Source organism: Oryza brachyantha, chromosome 6, assembly GCF_000231095.2.
Source record: "Oryza brachyantha chromosome 6, ObraRS2, whole genome shotgun sequence".
Lineage (NCBI taxonomy): Eukaryota > Viridiplantae > Streptophyta > Magnoliopsida > Poales > Poaceae > Oryza > Oryza brachyantha.
The window spans coordinates 4,366,814-4,391,946 of record NC_023168.2 but is presented as its reverse complement, the minus strand read 5'-3'; the positions used below and the strand labels follow the sequence as shown (position 1 = coordinate 4,391,946).

The 25,133-nt window shown below is 39.0% G+C and overlaps 3 protein-coding genes across 5 annotated transcripts; 2 read left to right on the top strand and 1 right to left on the bottom strand.

Annotated features, from left to right (window-relative positions):
- Positions 1–2,931: 2,931 nt before the first annotated feature.
- LOC102717440 (cyclin-D3-1) lies at positions 2,932–5,182 on the bottom strand. Of its 3 annotated transcripts, none has more exons than XM_006655851.2 (6): positions 4,612–5,182; positions 4,355–4,441; positions 4,146–4,244; positions 3,847–4,048; positions 3,627–3,748; positions 2,932–3,450 (listed from the first exon to the last, which is right to left on the bottom strand). In XM_006655851.2, exons 1-6 carry the CDS (start codon positions 4,906–4,908, stop codon positions 3,295–3,297), a joined length of 963 nt encoding a protein of 320 aa, XP_006655914.1. In that variant the 5' UTR covers positions 4,909–5,182; the 3' UTR covers positions 2,932–3,294. The 3 variants fall into 3 exon arrangements, 2 of the variants coding, with proteins under 2 accessions (XP_006655914.1, XP_015693902.1); XR_001550498.1 differs by having other exon boundaries at positions 3,359–3,450; positions 3,627–3,726; XM_015838416.1 differs by having other exon boundaries at positions 3,382–3,471.
- Positions 5,183–17,508: 12,326 nt separating this feature from the next.
- On the top strand, positions 17,509–20,150 carry LOC102720808 (protein CURVATURE THYLAKOID 1A, chloroplastic-like). The gene is made up of 5 exons (XM_040525518.1): positions 17,509–17,750; positions 17,871–18,124; positions 19,426–19,530; positions 19,619–19,690; positions 19,791–20,150. The coding sequence occupies exons 1-5, from the start codon at positions 17,618–17,620 to the stop codon at positions 19,860–19,862; spliced, it is 636 nt and encodes a 211-aa protein (XP_040381452.1). The 5' UTR covers positions 17,509–17,617; the 3' UTR covers positions 19,863–20,150.
- A 1,766-nt stretch (positions 20,151–21,916) lies between these two features.
- On the top strand, positions 21,917–24,380 carry LOC102720532 (pentatricopeptide repeat-containing protein At5g18475-like). The gene is made up of 2 exons (XM_040525239.1): positions 21,917–23,675; positions 23,785–24,380. The coding sequence occupies exon 1, from the start codon at positions 22,031–22,033 to the stop codon at positions 23,534–23,536; it is 1,506 nt and encodes a 501-aa protein (XP_040381173.1). The 5' UTR covers positions 21,917–22,030; the 3' UTR covers positions 23,537–23,675; positions 23,785–24,380.
- Positions 24,381–25,133: the final 753 nt, after the last annotated feature.

Here is a 25,133-nt window from a genome sequence, read left to right as displayed (position 1 = left end):
GAGGGATGGAGGAGGGATAAAAAAGCAATGGTTCGGATTGATGATCCATTGTAGCACCAAATTGTATTGTAGCACAATTTTTTTTATATTGTAACCGTGTATATAAAGCATTCGATCAAAATATGGATGGCTCAGATTACTTGATGTCCTTATTGTGCAGTTCTAGTTTCAACCGCACATGATCTCAATCCAGGGGGGAGCAGCAGCATCTCCTTGATTTTTTTAAACATTTTTAATAAATAATTTTATTACTAAACCTCCGTGAAAAATATTTCTACCGTATAAACCTTTTAGCCACGCCACCGACAATAGCGTGGCAAAACGGTTTGCCACGCCATTATCGGTGGCGTCGCCACTGACATTGGTGTGGCAGTAGTGTTGTCTTGTCACGCCACCAACACTGACATGGTCAAATGGTTTAGTTTTGAAAAAAAATTGTCTAATGGTTTAGTAATAAAATCACTTACTAAAAAGATTTATTTAATAAAAATATTTCCATCTCCTACGGAGCATTTGCCTATCATTGCCTTCTGCAAGTCTTTGCCATCTGTTTGGATGAATCAAGCATCAGCAGAAGCAGCGTTGCTGCCTTGCTGGCGTACAGACTGACAGACTGACGGACGCTGGGCAGGGAGAACGGCTACAGGTGCAGACATGGAGTATCTGCATGCATACATCTGGTGGTTGGATCGGCCAATGGGCGATGGGATGCTACTGTCTGAAAGACTGACGTAGATAAGCTCTGAATGGCAGGCAATGCGTTTTCACTGCCTTTCTTCGTACATGGACTGTTTCACTTGATGCAATCGCCAGCAAGATCACAAGCTGGAGGGCCAACGGTTTGGTTGCTCAACAGTCCAATCATGGGCATATCAGTACTTTGTTGCATGATAATTCACAAATTACAAAGATTACCACTGCTACATCTGAATGATCCATGTGCATATCTGTGCTAGGCACTGTTAAATCTTCAAAAATGGAAAAGAGAGAGATGCCACTGCCGGTTCTGCAGACTGCAATTATGCAGCGAAATTCCAATCTCATACTCCCTCCGTCCTAAAACAAATCAATTTTTCAGCTTTTAGATATAATGTTTAATTTTTCGTCTTATTAAAAAAATTACATTTAATATTTTTATTTATATTAGATGATAAAACATAAATAGTATTTTATGTATGACTAATTTTTCAAAAGTTTCTTTAAAAATTTTTAAATAAGACGGATTTTTTTTCAGGGACGGAGGAAGTATACTCCAAGAATCTGAATTCTCTTCTGCCAGAAACTGCGATTCAGTCTGCAAAAGAGTCTCGCAGCCTCGACGGCTCAAAGAGTCACACCAGAGAAGCTGTCACGCCGACAGTGCAGCGTCAGATAAATGTTACTACTACGGACAGAGGAGTCATTTCGATAGCTATTTCATAATATAATAAAAACTCGGATATTAGAAAATGATCAAATATCAATTATCAATTAAATAGGTGGAAGTAAGGCTTCGGACCCAGGCTGGCTAGCCAAAAGACCCTTTGAGTGTTTCTCTTTTATAATATAAATGATGGAATTACGTATTACTAAGATAAAAATCTACTTTAGAAAAGTAAGATGAAAAACTTATAGATAAAAAAAGATTATAGAAAATATACTATTTATTAATTCGAGAAGTGTGTGTAAAAACCGAAAAATAATCTGGCCAAAAGAAAGCATACAGATCTCAGAATGCTGGATCTGCCAAATCACCAATGGTTTGACTTGTATTGTAGTTACCCAGAACACTGTCATCAAGCGGAGTAACAGCCAGCCCTGGGGAAAGAAAGAAAGAGAAAAACAATGTGGAGTAACAGCCAATTAGCAGAGTGGCAGGTGATCACCAACCCATAACCCATAGCAGCATGCACAATTTAGTAAAAAAAATTTGCAGTTTATTAATAATGGAAAAGGTGAAAATTGCAAGATGGACAGATGAACCGTTTGAAAACAATAGGGACGAAGCTCTAGTTATAATTGAGATGCATCAGCAAATCTGCAATCACAAGCCATATCTTCTTAACTTTGGCAAGTTGTTGCTGGCTGCTCAGAACAATGGCATCAAGTGGCCTAACATAGTAGCAGAAATGTGGTACCACTGTACCAGCTTAGAAAATGAGCAAGATTAACCCACGGCAGAATGCCCAACTTCTTTGTAAGATGACATTTAGGTAAATTTCCATGATGTGCAAACAGGCCTTGTTTGGAGTTCAGGAATTTTATTGCATTCACTAGGGGATTACTACTATTTCTATAAAATTCGTGGATTACTAACAAGGCCCTTACTTAGCAAGGGACCAATGCCAGAATGGCATGGACATATTCCAGTTACAGTGACCCTTCAATCTCTAATGTGGTAAATGATAATGTTGGTGGTACAAAGCTGCCAAAGTGGGGATGAACAAGTGGTACATTGGTCCAGCAATAACAACATTCAAGATCAAGAGATTAAGGGCCCCAGAAATCTCAAAGCTATCCATAAGTGCCAAACCATCAAGGCATCACTAGGAGCTTGGGACTACACAAACTACACCACAGTAGTGATTATAAATACATTTTAGACATGAAAATGTGCATGATCATGATGTTAGGTGGATCAAGGTTTTCTTATATACCTAGATTGCAATGTCCAACTACTGCAGTACAAAAAATATCTTTTAATACCTCACAAGCTGACTATATAGTATCGTTCCGCTCATTGACCATCTCAAGAATGGAAAAAAAGGAGCGGGAATGCATTCAGAGTTGCTCAAATCAGGCTCCTAGAATCTTCAGCAAGAGCAAATAACTAGGAAAGAACAAGTGATTTTTAGATAATGACTTGGAATGAACAGATAACCGCCTTCTATTATGTTGTTATTGTTGATGATATGAAGTTAACAATCTGTGCATCATTCTTCAATGGGACATTTTATTTGGCAGAGTTTATTGGATGCAAGTTAAACATGCTAAACCATGTAGCATCAAGGACAGTAACATACTGTGACTAATAATCTGAAAATGGACTACCACTACCACTGCCAGAAAAGAAACCAACCGATACATTTTTTTTTCTCTCAGATTGTTTCCTTTCTCTGTTTTTATATTTCCATTAACAACATCAAAGCATCCATTCTCCAAGGTTCTCATAAAAATGAATTAGGGAGCACAAATGCAAAATAACAAGAGAGCTCGCATCTCTACAAACCATATGTCCTAATGTCCAAAACATCGGATCCATCAAAACAAATGGGTGAGCAAAATACTTAAGGTTTACATGTACAGTGAAAAACATCATCTGCAAATTCTCCTCCTTTTGCTTGACATTGAGGTCTCATAATATACTGCAGGTGATTGTGGCATGGTGAAAACGGAGCCGACTGATTGGCGGATAATATTTCTCATAATAATCTTATCTTGAATCATTTCGTAGCATCCTAATATCCTCTCCTACAACATTCAAGTAATATCCTATCAAAATTGGAAAGCACCCAACCACAGATTAAAACCTTAATGGTAAGCAAGACAAACTAACAGAACTACACTAAGAAATTAGTGTCATCCAACAAAAATAGAGATCATTTTTTCAGTTTAAAAACAGGGTAAAGGATGGAGAGATTCAATACCTTCTTTAAATTTTTGTAACAAGTTGCAACCCTGTCGAACGTCGAAGTTTCATGTTCCTCCAATGCTACTAGAGCTACACTGGCCGCGATCTCTGATGGTCTGAAAACCAATAATTCAGCAACTGCAGACCGAAATTCCCAGATTTAAGAGTTCATCAACATAACAATATATACTATTGATTGGAGCTGAAATTTCTAACATGTCTACCAAAATTCACACCTTTACATGTACTCAAAATAAGGTCAACTGAGCGTGAGAGTGCAAACATGGACAGCACATCACCGTCATTGAACTTGTGAAGGTAATAGTCAATAAATGAGCAAGCAGTTACGGCTTGCATCCTCCATTTTAGGGCGTTGAGCACCAAAAGCTCCATCCTTTTTATGGTCCTAGTCTCAAACACATATTTTGCATCACCCACCTATAAAAGAGAAGACATTAAGTTGAAAGAAAAGAAAAAAAAAGTTTGATGATATTTGTGCACAACTGTTGCATGTATGATGTATAATTGAATTCACCTGCAAGTCCAAGGGGTGTGGAACAACGGTTTCCTCCATTTTTGCAGACAATGACAAGCAAGCTACTGCTAAGAGCTGTGTCATCCAAGCCTTCCCTTGCTGAAATCAGAATGCAATTGCTCCATGACTAGGCATTTATCTCAGAGGAATCAAGAAATCAGGTTTGTATGAAATGCGGGTAACAATGCAATGCCGGGAAAGGTCCTTACAGGAAGATCGTACACAGAGAGAAACCGGTCCAGGTAGTTCACCGACAAGACTGCAGTCAAAGGCCCAAACTTGTAATGCTCATGGACCTGTTCATGACAGGCAAAATTTTCAATGAATCTCCAACACTGATGACATACAGGGCACACCAGGTAAATCAACAAGAGACATATCAAAAGGAGGCATTTTTACCAAAATTTCTTGCATCTCATCCCATCCTGAACAGGAAGGAGCAATGGAACAAGAAACAGAAACTCACCTTCCAAATCCAGTCGATGGCGTCGCTCCTGGCGGCTACCAAATCGAGTCCATCAGGTTGCAGCATCAGCCGCTGGAAGTAGCCCTCCATGGGCAGGTGCTGCTCCTCCTCCCTCCCCAGGAGGACCTCAATGCAATCATCGGATTGCAAGGGGAAGTCCACTGACGACGCCCCCAGAGAAGCATCAACCCCAAGAACCCACGAAATCTCCTCACTCTCTCCGCCAAGATCAAGAACGGAGGTGCTGTCCTCCGCGCAAAGGAGGATTGATGCCGCAAAATCAAAGCTCGGTGCCATTCCAGGCCACTCTTCCAGGCGCAAAAGCTACTAGCAGGCTAGCAGCTAATCTTGTTCTACTACTAGCAGTGTCTGGTTCTTTCAGATTCTGTTGGTCTGATCTGATTGACGCTTCTCCTCCCCTCCCTCCTCTCCTCTCCTTTCCTAACTCTCCTCTCTTCTTGATATTAGTAGTAGTATAGAATTTGTGAGCTAGAGAAAGCTCTTATTTTTCTGGTGTTCTTCTCAAAGGGAGAGGGGAGGAAGATAGGAGAGCAAGGTGGTTGGGTGGGAGGCTGGGAGCCTGGGAGTATTGTACAGAGGAGAGCAGGGTTTTGTAGGATTTCTAGTCTTCGTAAGATAGGTTTCCCATAAATTTTAGGCGCTGTTTACCCATAAATTTTAGGCGCTGTTTAATTGCCAAAAACTGTCTCAAAAAACATCACATCAAATTTTTAGACATTTAAATTAAATATACATGAACATTAAAACTAATTACGTAGTTATGGAGAAAATCGTGAGACCTAATTAGAAGTAATTAGTCATAAGTGCTATACTAACCAACATATGTTAATGACAGATTAATTAGACTCAAAAGATTCGTTTCGCGGTTTCCAGGTGAAATCCAAAATTTGTTTTATAATTAGACTACGTTTAATACTTTAAATGTGTGTCAAAAAATCGATGTGATGTTTTTGCAAAAAACTGCAAACTAAACAAGGCCTTATACTTAGGGTCTGTTTTGGAACACTGAAATTTTACAAGATCTTTATAGAAAACAGTTTAATTTTTTTAATTTATGTTTAAAATTACTCCAAACTAAAGAGGCTCCTCAATTCAATGCAATTTGCCATTATTACCTAATAGTGTATCAAATGTTCTTACAGAGAAGTTTCTTCATGCAAGATAAACTGACAAGTAAAATAAAACATAACGGTAAAATATAACGGTTTCTTAAGATAGAGGCGGTATATAATATATAGCAAATAAACTTAGCATAGGACATGTGCATATGATTTATATGTTAAAATGCAGTGAGGATGGATCTGGAGTCATGTTTTCCCCGTTACTCCCCCCCCCCCCCCCCCCACACACACACATTTTATTCTCTCCGTTCCAAAATGGAATCATTTGTTCGATTTGAATCTTATATCAGAATATAAGAATTATAGCGTTCAAAATTTTCTCATTTTATTTCTATCTACCATCTCACCCTTATTTATTCCTTGTTTATTAAGGACATCATTGTTTTTTATCAACCTTAATAATCCTTGTAAAACAACCTATAAATATTTATATTTTAGTACACAGATAATGCAATGTAAGATATATATGTGTATGTGTGTGTATATAGGTGTGGAGGGCGCACGTGAACCGTACATGCTAATCACTGGATATACAGTACTAAAAAGTTTTACGATATAAAATATAAGGAGTAGTTTTATGTATATAACACTTAAATATGTTATTTAGAATTAAGAAAAATAGGAGAATACAACTGTAAATATGCAGGAAACCAACATAAAACAATTTCATCCAGTGATAAAATATGTGACGTTTTAAGACAATCTTTATCAAGGTTATAAAATTATGACCGTAGTATAATTTTAATGTAACTTATATGTAACTGAATGAAATTATGGAACATGTGTGTGGTCTGGTGGCAAATTTTTTTAAAACATTTTTAATAAATAATTTTATTACTAAATTATGGAGGAAAATATTTTCACCATATGAACCTTTTAGCCATGTCAGTGTGGGTAGCATGTCAAGATAATGCTATCATGTAGCGTGGTTGGCGTGGCAAACTAGTGTCAGTGACGTGGCAAGACAATGTTATCACGCCACCAACCATGGCGTGGCAAGCCTGACATGCCAAAAGCTTTACATGACAGCGTTGTTTTGCCACAACAATATTTGTGGCATGGTCAAAAGGTTCATCCGGGAGAAATAATTTCTCCCGAGGTTTAGTAATAAAATTATTTATTAAAAGGGTTTAAAAAAATAAAAAAAATCTCTTGTGGCCGGGAGCGCGGAAGGAAGATGCGAGTACCATTTCAGGCTCTAGCACGAATATTGACACAATCCAACGGTCAGAAATATGGAAGTTTGGGAGAGAAAGAAACTGTCGATGGATTTTTATCAACTCATTTTTAAAACTTTATTGTCTCTTTGCGACGGCATCAAATAAGATCGCAGAAAATGCAAAATTTCTTGATGGAATTCTTTTGCTTAGAAAAGGTTACAAGGAGCGCAACGGGAAGAAAAAGAAAAACCATGAGATAAAAAAAAATATGAAAGAGAGATCTCGGACTATTTTTCTCCTTGAAGGGCGGATCCTTTGTGAGCACGGCATTAGTTCGTGTTTTGCGCGTGTCTTGTGGTAAACTTGCTCAATATACTAGCCTGCTACTTTGCTCCAGAATATTGATGTAGGTTAGCGTGTGTATTAGTGCGTATCAGCGTATAATGTAAATATTATAAAAATCTTAATCTTAAATTTGAAGGTGATTTTGAGTCTTTTAACCGAAGTTTATTTTTCATCCATAATTATCGCTATATATATAATTTATTTATAAATTATTTTTTTAGTTACAACTATATCGGTTAATCGTTTAATGTTTTGCTTGTTAACAAAGGATCCAGTCTCAACATACATGATTGTCACCTCCGGCAAAAAGGCTTGCAATTTATTGTACTTTCACCGGTAACCTGCAAAGCAATTAAAATGGCTGATGTAGTATCATGGATGCATAGGTAGGCTTTGACCAAGCATGCTAGGTGTTGAAGAAAAAGACGCATTTCTTATACGTTCATGCAGAACTCAAATTTTTTTAAAAAAATAAGAACAATTATAAATTTGTCACTAATTAAAAATGTTATTACGAAATGTCATTAAATAATTATAAAAATATCACTAGAATTGTCATTCAAGTGTTATCCTTATAATTTAGAAAAAAAAACAGTGACAAATTTACAAAAGCCCCAAAAAATTATTGCAAAAATATTGTAAAGTTTATAATTCCAAAACTGTGCGCATGGCTTTGGCTCGCTACCGGTAGAGAATAAAGGAAAAGGAAAAAAAGATTCAACCAGTCGAAACTATAGTTTACAACTCCTTACAATGTAAATAAAATTTCATTAAAGAATTTATACTTCTCAAGTGCTTATTTGTTGAAAGAATATTGTGTGTTAGATTACTTGGTGGCGACATCTTTAGAGTCCAGTAATTTATTTGATGATGTCGATTTGAAGATTACCCAAAAATAAAGATGATGATCTATGCTTGTTTATATACTTTGCCTATGATATCGTCTGGCAAGAAAAAAAAGTCAAACAATAAATTTACAAATACTCCCTCCCATGTTTTTATTTAATTTTAAACTAACCAACATGATATATTTAAACATGGAGGGAGTATATGATATCTTGTGAATAAATTTTTATATATGTTTTCTTAACGATCTAAAATCTATATATATTTTTTCTTAACGATCAAAAACAAATGCTGAAAAATAAATTATGATAAAAAATTTAAATTTAACATAAATTTAAGTTTAAATATTCAAATGTTAGCTTATAAGCATAAGAATAAGCGAAAAGATGAGATCCTGCGTGCATGTGCTAGAGTTGATCAGGATTATAGATACTCTTGTCTGCTCATTTTGTTTTGGTATCTCTTTCTTTTATCATAAGGGTTATAATCAAACTTTTATCTAATACGGAGTATAATATGTCCTGGTTCTAAATTTAAAAAAGAAAAAAACAAACTACCACTTGGGCAGTTTGGTCATTGCATCATCTCCATGTGCTACGCCTGCGAGTGGCACCTTGTAAAGCTCACTGCGCATGGTCTTCTGGCTCCAGTACATTTCTTTTTCTTCTGATCGCTCAAAGTGAGCAGTTTCATGCTCTTGTGTATTTCACCGAGACGGTCCGCGAAAGACAAAGGCCGCGTTCGGCGGGTAAGTTAGGTCATGTTTAGTTCGTAATTTTTTTTAAAAAAAATATTATATCGAATTTTTAGACACCTAATAAAGTATTAAATATACATGAATATTAAAACTAATTAAGCAGTTATAGGGAAAATCGTGAGACAAATCTTTTGAGCTTAATTAGGATATAACTAGCCATAAGTGCTACAGTAATCGCTATGTGCTAATGACGGATTAATTATACTCAAAAGATTCATATCGTGGTTTTCGGTTGGAATCTAAAATTTATTTTTTCATTCGTGTCTAAAAATTCCTTCCAACATCCGGTCAAATTTCGACTGACTCTTTTGCCAAAAATTCTTGGCAACTAAACAAGCTCTTAACTTACCCCTCTCGTTTTTCACACGCACGTTTCTTGAACTGCTAAACGGTGTATCTTTTGCAAAAATTTTCTATAGGAAAATTATTTTAAAAATCATATTAATCTATTTTATATTTTTTAATAATTAATAATTAATTAATCATATATTAATCTATTAGTACGTTTTCCGTGCCAGGTAAGTTAACTTACCTATCCTTACCCTGAACAGGGCCAAAGTCTAAAGTAGATGTCTCATTTTCTTGGCTTATGTTTATAATTATAGTAAAAATGTAAATTTAAAACTTTAAAGTTTTTACCTTATTTACTTTTAAAAAGATAAAACACGTACATAAATATTTTACCTATAAATTATTTTTTATTTGCTAATATATTGTTTTACATATACTTATTATTATAAGTGAAACAACCAGGTGAGCAAGCCTTTCGTGCATACCGCACATGACCTGATGAGGGCAAAAGTGGGGTGAACAACATCCTCCGATTGTTTTTTTTTAGAAAATCTAACAAATGTCATTGATAAACATTTAATTGTAAGAAATGTCATCCATGAGTGTGAGTTCTGGGAAATATCTAATTTTGTCTAAGAAATGTCATCGTCGTTAGGGTTCCGTAGCATTTCTCCGTTAAGTTCTATAGCGTGAACAGTGTATTTAACGGCAAAAATAGATGTAACCTAACAGCATTGGCATTCCTTAGACAAATTCGTTTATACGATGGCATTTTCTAGAACTCGCACTTGTCAATGACATTTCTTAGACTTAAATGTTTGTCAATGTTATTTTTTAGAATTTTCTCATTATTTTTAAGGGGGCAGAGGATTTATGTGCGGTGATTATTTGACTTTAAAAAAATCAAACGGATTATTTGAAAATAAAAAATTATAAATAAAATTTTTATATGTGTGTTTTTAGTAATTTAAAGGCCAATGAAAAAAAAAACTACGGTGAAAAACTCAGGATCTAGTCCAAATTTAAGATTAAAAATTTAAATTTTGCCTAATAAGCATAAGAGAAACAAAGTGATAGGCTCTGGATTATTCTTGGTTTGGTTTCTGCCCTTTATTTTCTTAAGGATTTTATGCATGTTGTTTGGTATGTATTATCACTGTACGTAACACCTCATTCTTCGTGTGCCAAAAATCTCGTATGTAACGAGTATTGGCCTCGTTATGAACGAAATTAAGGTTACGATATGAAAGTCATCAGTAATATTTAAACTCCCGTTACGGATGATATATATGTATTAGATTATGACTATGAATGGTTATGGATAACATGTCATAATTATAAAAGATTAAAAAATATCATTCTTAACGGGTTATAATTACGAGTAGTTACGGATAATATTTTAAGATTTTTTAAATACACTAAAAATACCTCAAAATATATTTTTAATCTATCCATCGAACCATGCTTAAACATCGTCTACTGCCTTTTGAGTCATATTCATGAGTATGCATGGTTGATGGGATTCCAACTCACGACCTACACCTCCACACTCAGCACCGTAACCATATCACCTACGAAGCACTTCTTCTTTTTTTTTGACTTTTGATTAACAAACCATGTAACGCATATTTGAATCTCTATATGATCTTAAATTTAAAAGTTGTTAACTACAATATTAGAGCTCTCGATGAGATCAACAACTTTCATATAGGAACCTTCTTCATCCGGCGTCATTCAAACATTTTAACTATTTCTATTTGCTTTCTAAATATATCAAAATAATTATAACATGTATTTGGGCAACAAAAATTTTCAAATGAAAGTGTTGTCAATTATAAAGTTGTTGATCAACTTAATATCTACAACTTTGATGTAGAGCATATCTTTATCCGAGGCTGTTTTAAAAAATATGAAAATATCATGTATTTCAAATAGATACAACCAATAAGAATTTCAAATCTAGAGATGTAAACAGTGTCTAATAAGAAAAAACTAATTAGATCTAGTTGATATCTACAAGTTCTCTATAGAGCATGTATTCATTCGAAATATTTTAAAAGTTAAGAATATTATCTTAAAAAATATTGGTATTTTCTCGTTCATAACGGGCCGTAACTCCTGTCCGTTATTGATAAGAGTCATCAGTAACAAGCCATAATTATGACTCATTACAGATAATGTCGGTCATCCGTAACGGTTTATCCTACTACACTCGTTACCGATTCATTCTCATATGTAACGGGTCGTGGTTCTGTCTCGTTACAAATCATGTATATAACAACCCGTAATTATGACTCGTTATAAATCATGTATAACAACCCATAATTACGACTCGTTACCAATAACATTACATCCATAACGGGTCATTCCTACTAGTCCTAGTCATATTTAAAATATGCTACATTTTAAACCGTTGCATTTGAGCTATCTACGAAAGACCGTATTTTATAGAGATAAATGAGTCGGTATCGATGTGGTGCTCTAAACTAGTGTATCGAAGTTTCAAGAAGAGCATCGCATGTTTCCTCCCCTCCTTTCGCATGTAGGAGTGAAAAAAGTCGAAGCTGCTGGCTCTGCTGATCTCATATGGTCATATCTGCCTTGGATCAGTTTGAACTCTTTCATCATAATTAAGGAGCTGAGACGAGCAGGTTTTTACTTTGTTAGCTTCGTAAGCTAGCTTATAGTTACTCGCTATTTGTTAGCTTCATAAGCAAGATTTTAAAGTTAATTCTACAGGTATAAACATTTCCTATTTGTCTTATCAATAAGCTTCAATTCATTTTGTTGCCATCCTACACTCAATTACTATTCCACCTTCAACAATCCTTCATTAATTATCTTTACAACCTTAATATGTACTAAACAATTTAGGATTATAAATACTTCAAAACGGAGGGAGCAGTAAGTATTTCTAGGGCCAATCATCCCAAAACCATTCCCTACCCTCTTTCAGATCATCTTTTCCTTTATCATATCCCACTAATTGGACCGAAGTAAAATTCGACCTCTACTTTGTAAGCACTTGCTGCTGCAGTGTTTCAGTCCACAGTCCTGCACTCGAACAACTGTGCTAATCTCCTGCATGTGCGTAGGGTAGCAACAGTTGTGAGTTTTAACTCGTGGTAGGTTCAGAACTTGGTCAGCATTTACATTTGCCTCTTTTATTATTATCTCAGTGATGTAGAGGTAAACCAAAGGTTTGTAAAGACAAAAGATTATCTGGTTTTGTAATAATTATTTAATGATATAAACAATAGAATTAAGTCAATTAACTACTGTTATAAATTTGAAATTTACTTTAGGAAGTTGAAATAGTAAACTTATATATATATATATATATATATATATATATATATATATATATATATATATATATATATATATATATACAGTTCAGGAAATGTGGAAAAAAATCAAAGAAAGAACCTGGAGAAAGAACTAACTGCATGTTGTCTCGTGCTGCAGCTTTGATCGTGTCTGTAACCCATGATCTGGCATGTGGTGACTACATCGATTTTACTGAATTGAGTGAATTCTGATCAGTGCCGTTGATTGCTGAAACTCTCATCTGGTTATGGCATCAGATTGCACAGTCCGTTTAAGCTTCAGCCATCCTTTAATATTCACAAATCTCAAGAATTTTATAAGCTAATTGGATTCATAAAAAGGAACGAGAAGAGAAATCGCATATTTTAGGGGAAGCACACATGGTATCGTGTACATAGCTACAGATACATGACTTTATCTAGACTATTGTTTAAATTCAGTTACTCACGATCAACCTTTTGCGCGTATTTATTTAGAGATGCCTTTAGCAACTAGGTCATGCCATACCAGGCGAGGTTAGGAATGATTCATTACTTTGGCCGCCGTCTTTTAACTTTTTGATAAAAAAAAAACAAACGGCAAATTTGTAAATAAAAATATTTTATGAATAAAACTTTTTATGTGTGTTCTTAACGATTGAAAAGTAATACTGAAAAATAAATTATGATGAAAAACTTTAAAATTAATTCTAAATTTAATGTTAAAAATTTCAAATTTCGGCTATTAAAGATAAGCAAATATGAAATGATGAGGGTGTTTATCTCTTCAAGTGGGTGTTAGCGAGTACATTCATGGACGTGTGCTGTATGTGTATTAGTATGTATATGTTCTTTTCCATATAATCAGTAAGAATATTTTCATGTGCCTTAAATTTGTTGAGTGCACCGGGCGAAGAGAACGTTACTATTGTTGGTAATCAAACGTGATCTCCTGATTTATTGTGTTGCGCAAGAAGCGCAATCTAAATATAGAAAAAACAATTCGTATATCTATATCTATACTATTATAAAAAGGAATAAGGATTCTGACATGATTTTCGTTTGTCATGGGCCGTCGGGTTTCTTCGCCAGGCCTCCATGGGCCGCCTGCTTCCTTCCTAGGCCGAGCCTCCCCAAATGGGCCGTTTGCGCAGGCGGCCTTCGTCTTCGTTTGCATATATGTTATTTGGCTCTTCCTCTAAAATGCCAATCGATCATTCCCAAAACCTCTAGATATTTTCTCGAGCACTATAAAATTTCTCTTTTTCAAAATAGAGGGACTATGAGGTGAAAACACAAATGCGGCATAACACTAGCTAGCTTAATTCCTTGGCTAGTTGTTTATTAATTGATGAGGATAAAGGAAGAAACCAAAATAATTTATGAGTAAAACCCTTATATCCATATTTTTAGTGGTTTGGAAAATAACACAATAAAAATATACTACAATAAAAAACTAAAATTAACTCTAACATTATTTTCAAGTTTTAAACTTTGGTTGTAATTGGTAATTAAGCTTGTAAGTACTCTCTCCGTTCTAAGATATTTTTACGCATGTCCATATTTATTTTAAGAAGCATATAGAAATGTTTACATTTTTGAATGAAGGTATTAAGTAGGTTATGGTCTTTCTATTAATTCTTATTGTAGTATTTTTGTAGCACTACTCACTAATATGTTGTAATGACTATACGTAAACAAATGGGATTCTCGGCGGTAATATTTTTGTAGCACTACTCACTAATATGTGAATCTAAAAGCACGTGAAGTCGTATATCAGTGAGCAATACTATTATCTCTATTCTATATTATAATATTTTCAGACATTATCTAGATTCATACGTATACACACGTATACAAACTATATACATAAATACATCTAATCAAACTATCTACCTATGAGTAGATAGCATCTGGACTCATAGGTAGGCAGGCGGTAGCGCGGTGCCGAGTTTCAGTGTCTCAGGGGTGACCGTTCAGACAATTGAAGCGCCACACTTTGACCTGCAGCTAGTTGCCCACACTGCCGGGGAGGCCCAGAATGCGTTTGCAGAGAGCCGAGAACCACCCCCAACTCCCCAAGTTGGGGTACTTACTGTTTGTGTCATAGATCTCTGCGTGCCTGTGTACGTCCGATCTGACCTGATTAGCCCATCGATCATGATGAATTCATGATGGCCTTGACCAAATTAAACCGGGAACCCAGTATCCATGTGTGGCTGAAACAGAGTGAAAGATTAAACACTCAAACTAGTGATGTTGAGAATGTTGCCGTGTGGACATCTTGAACATAACGATCCCGTGTCGCCCGAGCCCTAGGGCGACACGGGTGGCGCCCAGGCCAGCAGCCGGCCTCCCCGCCTCGCCGCTGCCCGAGCAACTCGGCTAGCTCGCCGGCAAGCCGAGCAGCTGCAAGGATGACGGCGGCGAGGCTTCCTCGATTGGTGGTCGTCGTCCCGAAGGGCAGGGGCGGCGCGGTTGGGCGTTGGACCGGGCGGCGGCGGAAGCGGATGGCAGCCGTAGAGGGGAGGCGAGGACGGCTGGATCCGCTGCTCCGCTGACCGATGGTTTCAGGGCGAGGGCGAGACGGAGGATGGAGGGGTGCCGGCGACCGGCGGACGCCGCCGGGTCAGATCTGCGGCGAGGGGCTGGATCCGGCGCCCCAAGCAACTCCGTCGACCTACGGCTTCCGGGCGGCGGCGAGACGGAGGATGGAGGGGTGGCGGCGACCGGCGGACGCCGCTGGGCCAGATCTACAGCGGCGGCCAACGGCGTGTCGACGACAACAGCCAGACTGTGGAGGAAGGGGGCGACGACGTCGCGTGGTAGCGCCGCCGGCACGCGTCGTGGGTGCGGACGGGGATGACGCGATGGGCGCCCCACCGGAGTGGAAGGGGCGGTGAAGGGTCGCCGTCGGCCTTGGCATATGGTGGCGCGCGCCGGCCGTTGGCTGCGCGTGCGGCAACGGCGGCGTGCGACGGCATGTTGCACGAGATGGTGCGGTGGAGGAGGCGTGGCAGTGGTGACGGCGGCCACACGGCGGGCGACGACGGTGGCGTCGTGAGGTGGGCGTTGCAGGTGGGGGCCCAAATCCAGACGATCGTTCTCTTGGAAGGCGCCGTGGCCATCTCACGTTCAGAGGACTAGTGGTGGGGAGAGGTGATCCATTTTCTCTCTCACCCTCTCCCCATCCTACCCAACAACGTGGATGGATCGGGGCACACCGGAGTTTTGGACTTCTTCTTGATGGCCGACCGACGACGAGGTGTGGTGCTACGCGTGGAAGGTTGTTGTATAGCGGTGGCTTCTGAGCTCAACGGTTGCTCTTTGACATGGGGAGAGTTGTTTGATTACAGACGAAAGTCTAGCCTAGTGGCAGGCAACGACGTCGCCCGCGGGCGCCGTTTTTCTCTTAAGGCGTTGTTGTGTAGTCTCACTCTTTCCTGCGGGTTTCTTTAGGTGAAAACCATATCCTGCCTAAGACGGACAGTGGCAGCGCAATCGTCGTTCTCTTGTTAGAGATGTCGCTTCGAAGAACTCGTACCTTAGGAGTGTCAAAGAATTGGTTTGGGTTTCAACACCAAGGGCCCTGATGTATTGCGTGGTGTGTGGTCTTTTTCCTTTTCTGATTCCGGTTCTTCTGTGGGTCATAATCATGTACCTTTTCTTCTTCTCTATCAATATATACGAGGCAAAGCTTTTGCCCTAGAGAATGTTGCCGTGTTATTCACCGAAAGAGGTGATTAAACGGTATATTTATAAACAAAAATTAATTTATAAATAAAATTTTTATATACGTATTCTTAGCGATATAAAAGTCTTGGCTGGAAAGTAACTTCGGTGAAAAACACTCAAAATCAACTCTAAGGTTGAAAATTTAAAATTTGACTTATAAATATAAGAATAATAAAAAAGATAGGGTCAAATGTAACGGATTATCCACCAGATATATCTAATATTTTTTAAAAAATAAAGAAATAGTTTACAAGCAAATGGGCTAAATGATATGACAGAAGAAAGTTTTTAAATAAGACGTACTACAATTTATATAGCCGTGAAGCAAATAATCCTGATAACTTGGATAGTGCTAATATGTGTACACCAATTAGTCGGCCAAGTAGTTAAAAAAAAAACTAGGTGTAAACATTAGAATGGTATATCCCCTGGGGCGGATCTATCATAAGACGGTAGGGGCTCGAGCCCCCACTATACCTGTTAAAGTTATTAGAGCTCCTACGAAAACCTCTTTAAAATTTTATGACAAAAATCAATAAAAGAGGACTCTATATAACTTGTGAACCACTCTAACCTTACCTTGTTAGCTAAATTCATCACTTTATATCCCGATGACTTGGATAGTGTTAATACATGTATAGAGTAACTACACTTACCGCGAGAATTATTCCAAATAGGATATGCCATGGTAAATGGAAAAGGAGCCAATTTTTACAAGATGTTGAAGCCCTATTCGGACTTGACTACCGCTCCATCGAGCACTTCCAAGATTCTCTTTGGGCTTTTTTAGCTAGTGAATTTTTTTAAGGTGAAGTGTCACATTTGGTGTTTGGCTGAATTTTACAAAGACCATTTTGATGACTAATAAAAAACTAATTGTATACGGTATCATAAAACCACGAGATAAATTTTTAAAGCCTAATTAATCTGTCATTAGTACATGTGAGTTATTATAGCAGTTATCGCTAATCATAGACTAATTAGGCTCAAAGTTTTGTCTCGTAAATTTCTTTTAAACTGTGTAAGTAGTTATTTTTAACTATATTTAATATTCTAAACATGGGTGCGAAGATTCGATGCGAGTGAACGTCATTTTTTTTTTTGCCGCTAAGGCCCTGTTTAGTTGTGATATATAAATTGGGCTTCTTGGCTGGGCCAGACATTCATAAGCCCAAACATGATCTGGCTCTCAACGCAAAGCCGCGAAAAGCCCAGCATGCCTCCATCAGCCCACTCCAGAGTCCAGTTCAAACTCCAAGCCCAACGGGCCGGATAAGCGAATTTCCATTTCCCGAAAAAAAAAACTCGAAATAATCCCCGCGCGCGACGGATGAAATGGCTCAAGCCTAGCGCCGCCGCCGCCGCCGCCGCGATAATCTCTCGAATCGCGGAAATTCGTTGCGGAGGAAGAAGCCGAGCGCCATGGCCCTTCTCTGCACCAACGCCGCCGGCGGCGGCAGGTTTCCCCTCCCGCGCGGCCGCGCGCATCCGTACGCCGTCGGTCTGTCCGCGCCCGTCTCCGTCCTCCGCTCCCGCCGCGGCCTACCAACTCGAGGTCTGGACTCTCGAGGGGGGGGGGGGGGATGGGGGGTAGCGACGACATGCGCATCGGGTTTTTGTCGGCGGTTTGGTTTGAAGCCTGACGATCGTTTGGCTCGTCGTTGTGTATGTCCAGGGCTGCGCTGCGCCGGCGCGGACTGGCCTGAGCAATCGTTCGTGGCTGTCGCGGAGAAGCCCGATGCGGCGGAAGCACGAATGGCGCTCGCGTCCGCGGGCGACGGCGGCGGCGGCGAGGAGGAGGAGGATGGCCCGTTTGAGGCAATCAACGGTGCTGGAGGAAACAATGTGGAGGAATCTGTGATCCTGCCACCGTTCGAGCAGAGCTTGGTGGCGGCGGACAGTGTCGGGGAGGATGCGCTCGGCCGTAAGGTAACTTTCCTGTGTTGCCCGCAACCTGTTTGTTGCATTGCATCTAAAATTAAGGGTGTGATTCTGTTCAGCTGGGATGGTGATTGATGGAGCCGAGGTAGAAATGAATGGAGTTAGATTGATTTTTTTTTCAAGATTAGGGTTGATTAAATTTTGATGAGTATAAGCAATTGAATTAATGTGATCGGTAACAAGTTGAAATAACTAAACTGTTATGCTGGTAAGTTATGAACGATTTAACCTTTGCTAAGATCTTTATAAGTGCCCCGTACTCTATTTTCCTCGCTCAAGTTCTCTCTGATTGAGTTCTCTCATGTACAAGTTATATCTTGGTGGTAGTTAGGAAATTGGATCTTACCCTTTATGACATCGCTGTTTAATGCTGATTATCACTAGAATGTCCCATTTCTCCAATATTGTTATTGTTTCACTGCTGGTACTCCGTATTTGTATATTGTAAAGTTGAGCAACTAGCAAGCATATTACAGAAAAACCTCTGGTCTCTGCGCATGTACTGTCTTTCAGCCACATTTTTTTTCTTATGCTTACGTGTATAAGCTAAATTTTAAATTTTGAACCTTAAATTTGAAATTCTTTTATATTTGGTTTTTATATCACTAAGAACATGTATATGAAAGTTTTATTCATAAATTATTTTTCATTTATAAATATGTCGTTTGGATTATTCTCACCCTCTTTATTAAGAAGACTTTTTACCAGTTCTATTAATACTTCGCATGCCAAATTAAGCTTGAAGTAGATTGCTTGTATTTAGGGTTTAACTATATTGACAAATCAATGAAGGTAAGTGCTATGTTATGACGTGTAGGATTTGCATGATAGCTCACTTCAATTTTATCTTAACCGGGTGCAGAAATGCAATAATCTATTTTAAGTATTGTTGCTAGGTCATTCTTCTGAATAGAATCTATAATAACCTGACTGTAACTAATAAATATACACATAGATAGTACCGTTAGTACCTTGAGTACTTCATTATGCATTTTAGCTCAAATTTGAACTTAAAATGCATTCTTATGTCTGAAAGTTTCATCATTGTCTTTCCCATTGCCCTCTCTTTACCCTTCATCCTTAGATTATGCACAGAAAGCTGATCTCTTACCAATTGCTTGACTTGCAAGAATCTGTATCATTTTCAGAAATACGCCAGTACGGTTTTGTTATGTAGTTTTCCTGGTGCATGACTGCATGTGCTTAAACTCACATTTTTTATGGTGTCTTTATATCTATTTTTGAATGTTCTTGTGGAACCTCTGACTTGGGTTATTCGATTATTCTAGTTGGACTTCAAGGAGACGTCTACTTATGTCATGTATGGCAGTAGTGCTTTTATTGCCGGATGGATTTTGTCTGCTGTTGTTTCAGCGATTGATTCCATTCCCTTGGTCAGTGACTATTAAATTTATAAAAGAAAAAGAAATTTCTATCTAGTGTTATCATAGAGCATGTAACAAATTATCATCTACTTTGCAGTTCCCAAAGATAATGCAAATTGTAGGCCTTGGCTACACGATTTGGTTCAGCACACGGTATCTTCTTTTCAAGGTGTGTATACTGATTTTAGAACCAGTCCGCAAGTTAAAGAATATTCGTTCTGCTCTATGCAATATACAATGGTTTCGACAATGTACTTACTTATTTGCAGGAAAACAGAGATGAAATGTTTGTTAAAGTTGATGATCTCAAAAGGAGAATTACTGGGTATGGTGATGAATAGTGTGACAGAATGTGGCTAGGCTTAGTTTCATCTTTCTAATCATGTTACAAAATCGCAATGCCTATGCATTTATATTTACTGTTATCTGCTATTGGTAATGAGTGAATATTCTCACCCAACATATTGAGCAGTCTTCTTCTGTTGGATGGTAAACTGCTCGGCCCTCAGTATATATTCAAAATCCAAAGTAAAAGATGCAAGATGGATGGAACCGATAGATTCATCCCTCAAAATGCTTTTATACGATATAGAGTTTGATGTCATTAACAATATATTGTATGATAAATTGATACTAATGAAATCAAAATACTTCATAAAGCGGACGGTCTAATATTGATACTAATGAAATCAAAATACTTCATGAAGCTGATGGTGTAATAGTCAGGCTTCATTTTATAGCGTGGGACTTGTTCCCTTTCGACTTCAGTTCAAAGTTCAAACAATCTTTTTGTGAATTGCACTGAAATTTGCATGTTTTTCAATAGATAATATTCGTGATTAGCGTGAGAAAAAAATAAATAGAATAGTACTGAAGTTTACTTACTAGAATTGATGTATGTACACAACGATTTCTAACTGATGAGGAGATAATATGCATGAAACTAGCGATAGCAATAACCCTGGTCATGCTCCGAAATGCAGACAAGAGACGACCGGTCCTACTATAGTACTATGCTTCGGTTGGTAAATTAGAGCAAGGTTAACATTACAGCTAACTTAATAACTATAAGCTCCTATTTAAGCCACGTACAATAATAGGTTGGCTATATGGTTGACTTTAATTTTTATTCTATCTCTTTTTCTTACCTATGTATTTAATACATTTTTATTTGAGTATATGCAGAGCTAAATAACTCCCGTATAAGAGTCAACCATATTTCTTTTTTATTCTCTCCCTCCTCTCATTGTCTTATAGTTAGGTTATAATCTCCTATTTCCTCTATTCCACGTTATATAACTTTTTAATCTTATCAAGCTTTATTTATGTGTTAATAAATCTAAATAAATATATAAAACATATACATTAATATATGAATAAATTTAGGCTAACCTACAAAACCTTATAATATAGAACGAAAAGAGTATTATACTTGCCACCTAAATGTGAGCTAATAAGCACCCATGGACTGGTTCGCGAAATTGATTGGCTAGCGAGCCTTATTAGGCCTTGTTTAGTTGCCAAAAATTTTTGGTAAAAAGGTCACGTCGACCAATTGGCCGGATGTCGGAAGGGGTTTTCGGACACGAATGAAAAAACGAATTTCACAACTCGCCTGGAAACCACGAGACAAATCTTTTGAGCCTAATTAATCTGTCATTAGCACATGTAGGTTGTTGTAGCACTTATGGCTAATCATGCACTAATTAGGCTTAAAAGATTTGTCTCATGATTTCTCCCATAACTATGCAATTAGTTTTTATTTTCATCTATATTTAATGCTCTATTTAAATGTTCAAAGATTCAATGTAACGATTTGGGAAAAGTTTTTGGGAACTAAACATGGCCTTAATGCATTGATTTTTTGCTAGTTTCGAATTTATCTTAACAAAATTTGGGTGGAATTTGAAAATTTTCGAACAAAATCGTTTCCACACATATTTTTTAGGCTGCTTGAGATGTTTTGAAATTCGAACTATCGCTGCGGCCTGCGGCTAGGAAAATTTATTTTTTTTGCCACTCTTACGAGCTGTTAAAATAGATTTAGTACTTGCTATCTATGGCATGTGAGCTCTCATGAGTCTATAACATGTGGCTCCAGTGATAAATCTGTTATAGGGCCTGTTTGGGGAGCTTCTTCTAGCTACAGCTTTTTCCATAAGCTGTTCTAAACGGTCCATAGCTTCTGAGCATTTATAGTTACAGATTCTGGAAAATAAACTAAGAATCCAAAATCTGAAGAAGCTGGTTCTAAATTCTGAGAAGCTGGCTACCAAATAGTTGTTTCTCATAATCTAAAACTCCCCGAAGAGTCTCATGCAATGGCGAAAAGTTAAATGCCCAGCGGCTACGGCACCAATACCCAAACGACCAAAAGCTTGCGATTTTTCTCCTACTCTAACCCGTCGCGCTGCCGCGCCCTTCGCTTCGCCCGCTCCTCCCCGAGACGGCGAGAGGCCGAGGCGGCCGGACTAACCGAGCGCCGCTGCCACCGCCGCCGCCGGCGGCCATGAAGCCCCCGCCCGCTCCCACCAAAGCCCCGCTCCCGTGGATCTCTCCCCTGCAGTACCGGAGCCCCACTCGCGCGGCGCCCTCCCCACCGCCTCCGCCCGCTCCCGAAACCCCGACGCCGCTGCGGTTCATCCACCACCCCGAGCTCGCCGGCCTCATCGCCGCCTCCCCCTCCGCGCAGCGCGCGCTCGACCTCTTCAACGCCGCCGCGGCGCAGCGCGGGTTCTCGCACACCCCGGCCACCTTCTCCGCGCTCCTCATCCGCCTCGCGCGCGCCCGCCTCCCCTCCGCCACCGCCGCCGTCCTCCGCCGCGCCGCTTCCGCGCCTTGCCAGTTCATCGAGCCGCAGTTCCTGCCGCTCCTTCGGCTCCTCCCGGCCGACCACTCCCTCACGCTCCTCCGCCTGCTCCCCGCGCTCCTCCGCCGGTGCCGCGTCTCGCCCAAGGCCCTCGCCGTCTGCCTCGACCGCCTCGTTTCCTCTCGCTGTCCCGACGTCCTTACCGAGCTCCTGGCCGACCTGCGCGACCCCCAGAACAAGTACCTTCCCAAGCCCAATACGTGCATCTACAACATACTCATCAAACATTATATCAAAAAAGGCGATTTGGGGATCGCCTTCGAAGTGTTCGATGAAATGCGTGAGTTCAACTGCGCTCATGTTAGACCAGACTTGGTCACCTATTCAACCTTGATAGGTGGGCTTTGTAGGGGGGGTAAGATGAAGGAAGCGTTTGAACTGTTTGAGGAGTTGATCGAGAAGGATCACATTGTGCCAGATCAGCTCACATACAATGTGCTCATCGGTGGATTCTGCAGGCTGGGACAAGTGGAGAAAGCACAAGCAATCTTTGGATTTATGAGGAAGAATGACTGCGAGCCAAATGCTTTCAACTATGCCACTTTGATTAATGGGCACTGTAAGAAGGGGGAAGTGAACGAGGCAAGGAGGGTATTTGAGGAAATGATTAGTTCTGGGGTTCAGCCGGATGCTGTCAGCTACACTGCACTGATCGGATGCCTTTGTCGGCATGGGAATGTGGATGAGGGGATCGCTCTTGTGCTGGAGATGAGGGAGAAAGGGTGTAAGGCTGATGTTGTCACATACAATCTGGTGCTTGAGGGGCTGTGCAAAGATGGACGGACAGTGGAAGCGATGGGCTTGCTTGGGAGGTTACCGTTAGAAGGAGTAAAGCTGAATGTCGCAAGTCACCGGATTGTGATGAATTGCTTGTGTTCACATGGTGAGGTGGAGAAAGCAGCTGGCTTGCTAGGCATGATGCTTGGACGAGGATTTTTACCTCACTATGCAGCATCAAACATGCTGCTGATTGGTCTGTGTGATGTTGGGAGGGTAGCAGACGCAACAGTTGCATTGTATGGACTGGTGGAGACTGGGTTCATGCCAGAGGCTAGTTGCTGGGCAAGGCTGATCGAGTCTGTGTTCCGGGAGAGAAAGCTTAGGAGATCTATTGAGCTGTTGGATGTGCTGATTGCTGAAGGGTGAGCAAGTCAACTCGGTGCAGCATGGACTATTTATAATTTTTGACCGATTTCATCACCTGAAGGGAGGTGACTAACCAGGTATTAAGATCTTCCAACAGGAAGTGATGACCTAAATAGCACAGCAATCGATCTTCACCAAGGTTAGCAAGATGACCAACCTGACCCAATTCGTGATGGATTCTGCGACCATTCTGAGGTCAGGGAATCTTCGAAAGGTGTCATGATGCACTGATTATTTTGATGTTTCAGGATTATGCCAAAACAAATACTCCATGCATGATTAATCAACGACAAATGGAGCTGAAGTTAGAATGACCATATTGTGGACAGGTGCTCATTTTCTTATTCGCTTTTCGCTGGTGTGTGTTCTTAAGGAGGGTTTACTGGCTGCTCGACAATGCACGGATCAGTATAATACGCTGTCATTGTGGAAGCCACTGTGAGATATGATTCGTGGTATTTGACTGTATTTTGATTGTCATTGTGGTATTTGACAATGCACAGATCAGTATAAGAAGGAAATGTGCAGAGAGAGTCGCCATTATCATCGTGATTGTTTGATTATGGCCATGGGCATAGAGATCTAAATATGAAAAGACACAACATACATGTAAAGGCAAACCGGCGAAGTTGAAAACCATGGTTCATGCCGAAGGGAGCGATTCATTAAGCCTTTATTGGACACTGCATATGCAATTCAGAAGTTTAGGGCCTGCAGGAAACATATAGAACTGCGTAGCGGCTGGCAATGTCAAATACCAAACTACTACTAATACATTGTCCTTGCAATACAGACTTTTCCGGCGTCGTTGTTTCGTTGTAATTAAGTATAAGCGAAAAGGCTTATTAACGATCAAAAATAATTTCTATATAAAACTTTGTATATGGATTCTTAGCGATTTTATAAATAAAAGCTGAATAATAAAATACGATAAAAAAAACACTAAAATCAACTTCAAATTTAAATTTTAGTATAAGCGAAAATACGTGGGCTTTCTTGATTTTGCTTGTGAAGAATATCTAAGCAGGCATGACACCAGTTTATTAGCACTCTTTTTTTCGCTTTTGTTATACTTATAAGCCAAAATTTAAATTTTTAACCTTAAATTTAGGGTTGATTTTAAGGTTTTTTCTCCAAATTTTAATTTTTAGTTTTTGCTTTTAGCCACTAAAACCCATATATAATTTTTTTATAAATTATTTTATAAATTATTTTTTATTTGTAATATGTCGTTTGAGGGCCTAGTAGAGAAGAAGAATAGACAGGTGGTGCGACATTTCTAGGCTCCACAATTTACCGAAGACCAAAATCTCTCTCTCTCTCTCCCTCAATTCTTTGGAATTCCAAGTACCCTATGGCTGCATTCGATAATAGGCTGCATTCTATACTGCTGCTGGCTGAAGCTTTTTTCAATGCAAAATGAGAAATGTAATTAGTGCATATTTCATTAAGTATTATTTATTAAAATTTTAAAAATAGATTTATTTGATTTTTAGAGTAACTTTTATGTAGAGTTTTTGCATGAAACAAAACACTTAATAATTTAAAAAACATACTAATGGAAATAGAGGAGGAATTAAGCTTCACCAGCCGAAAA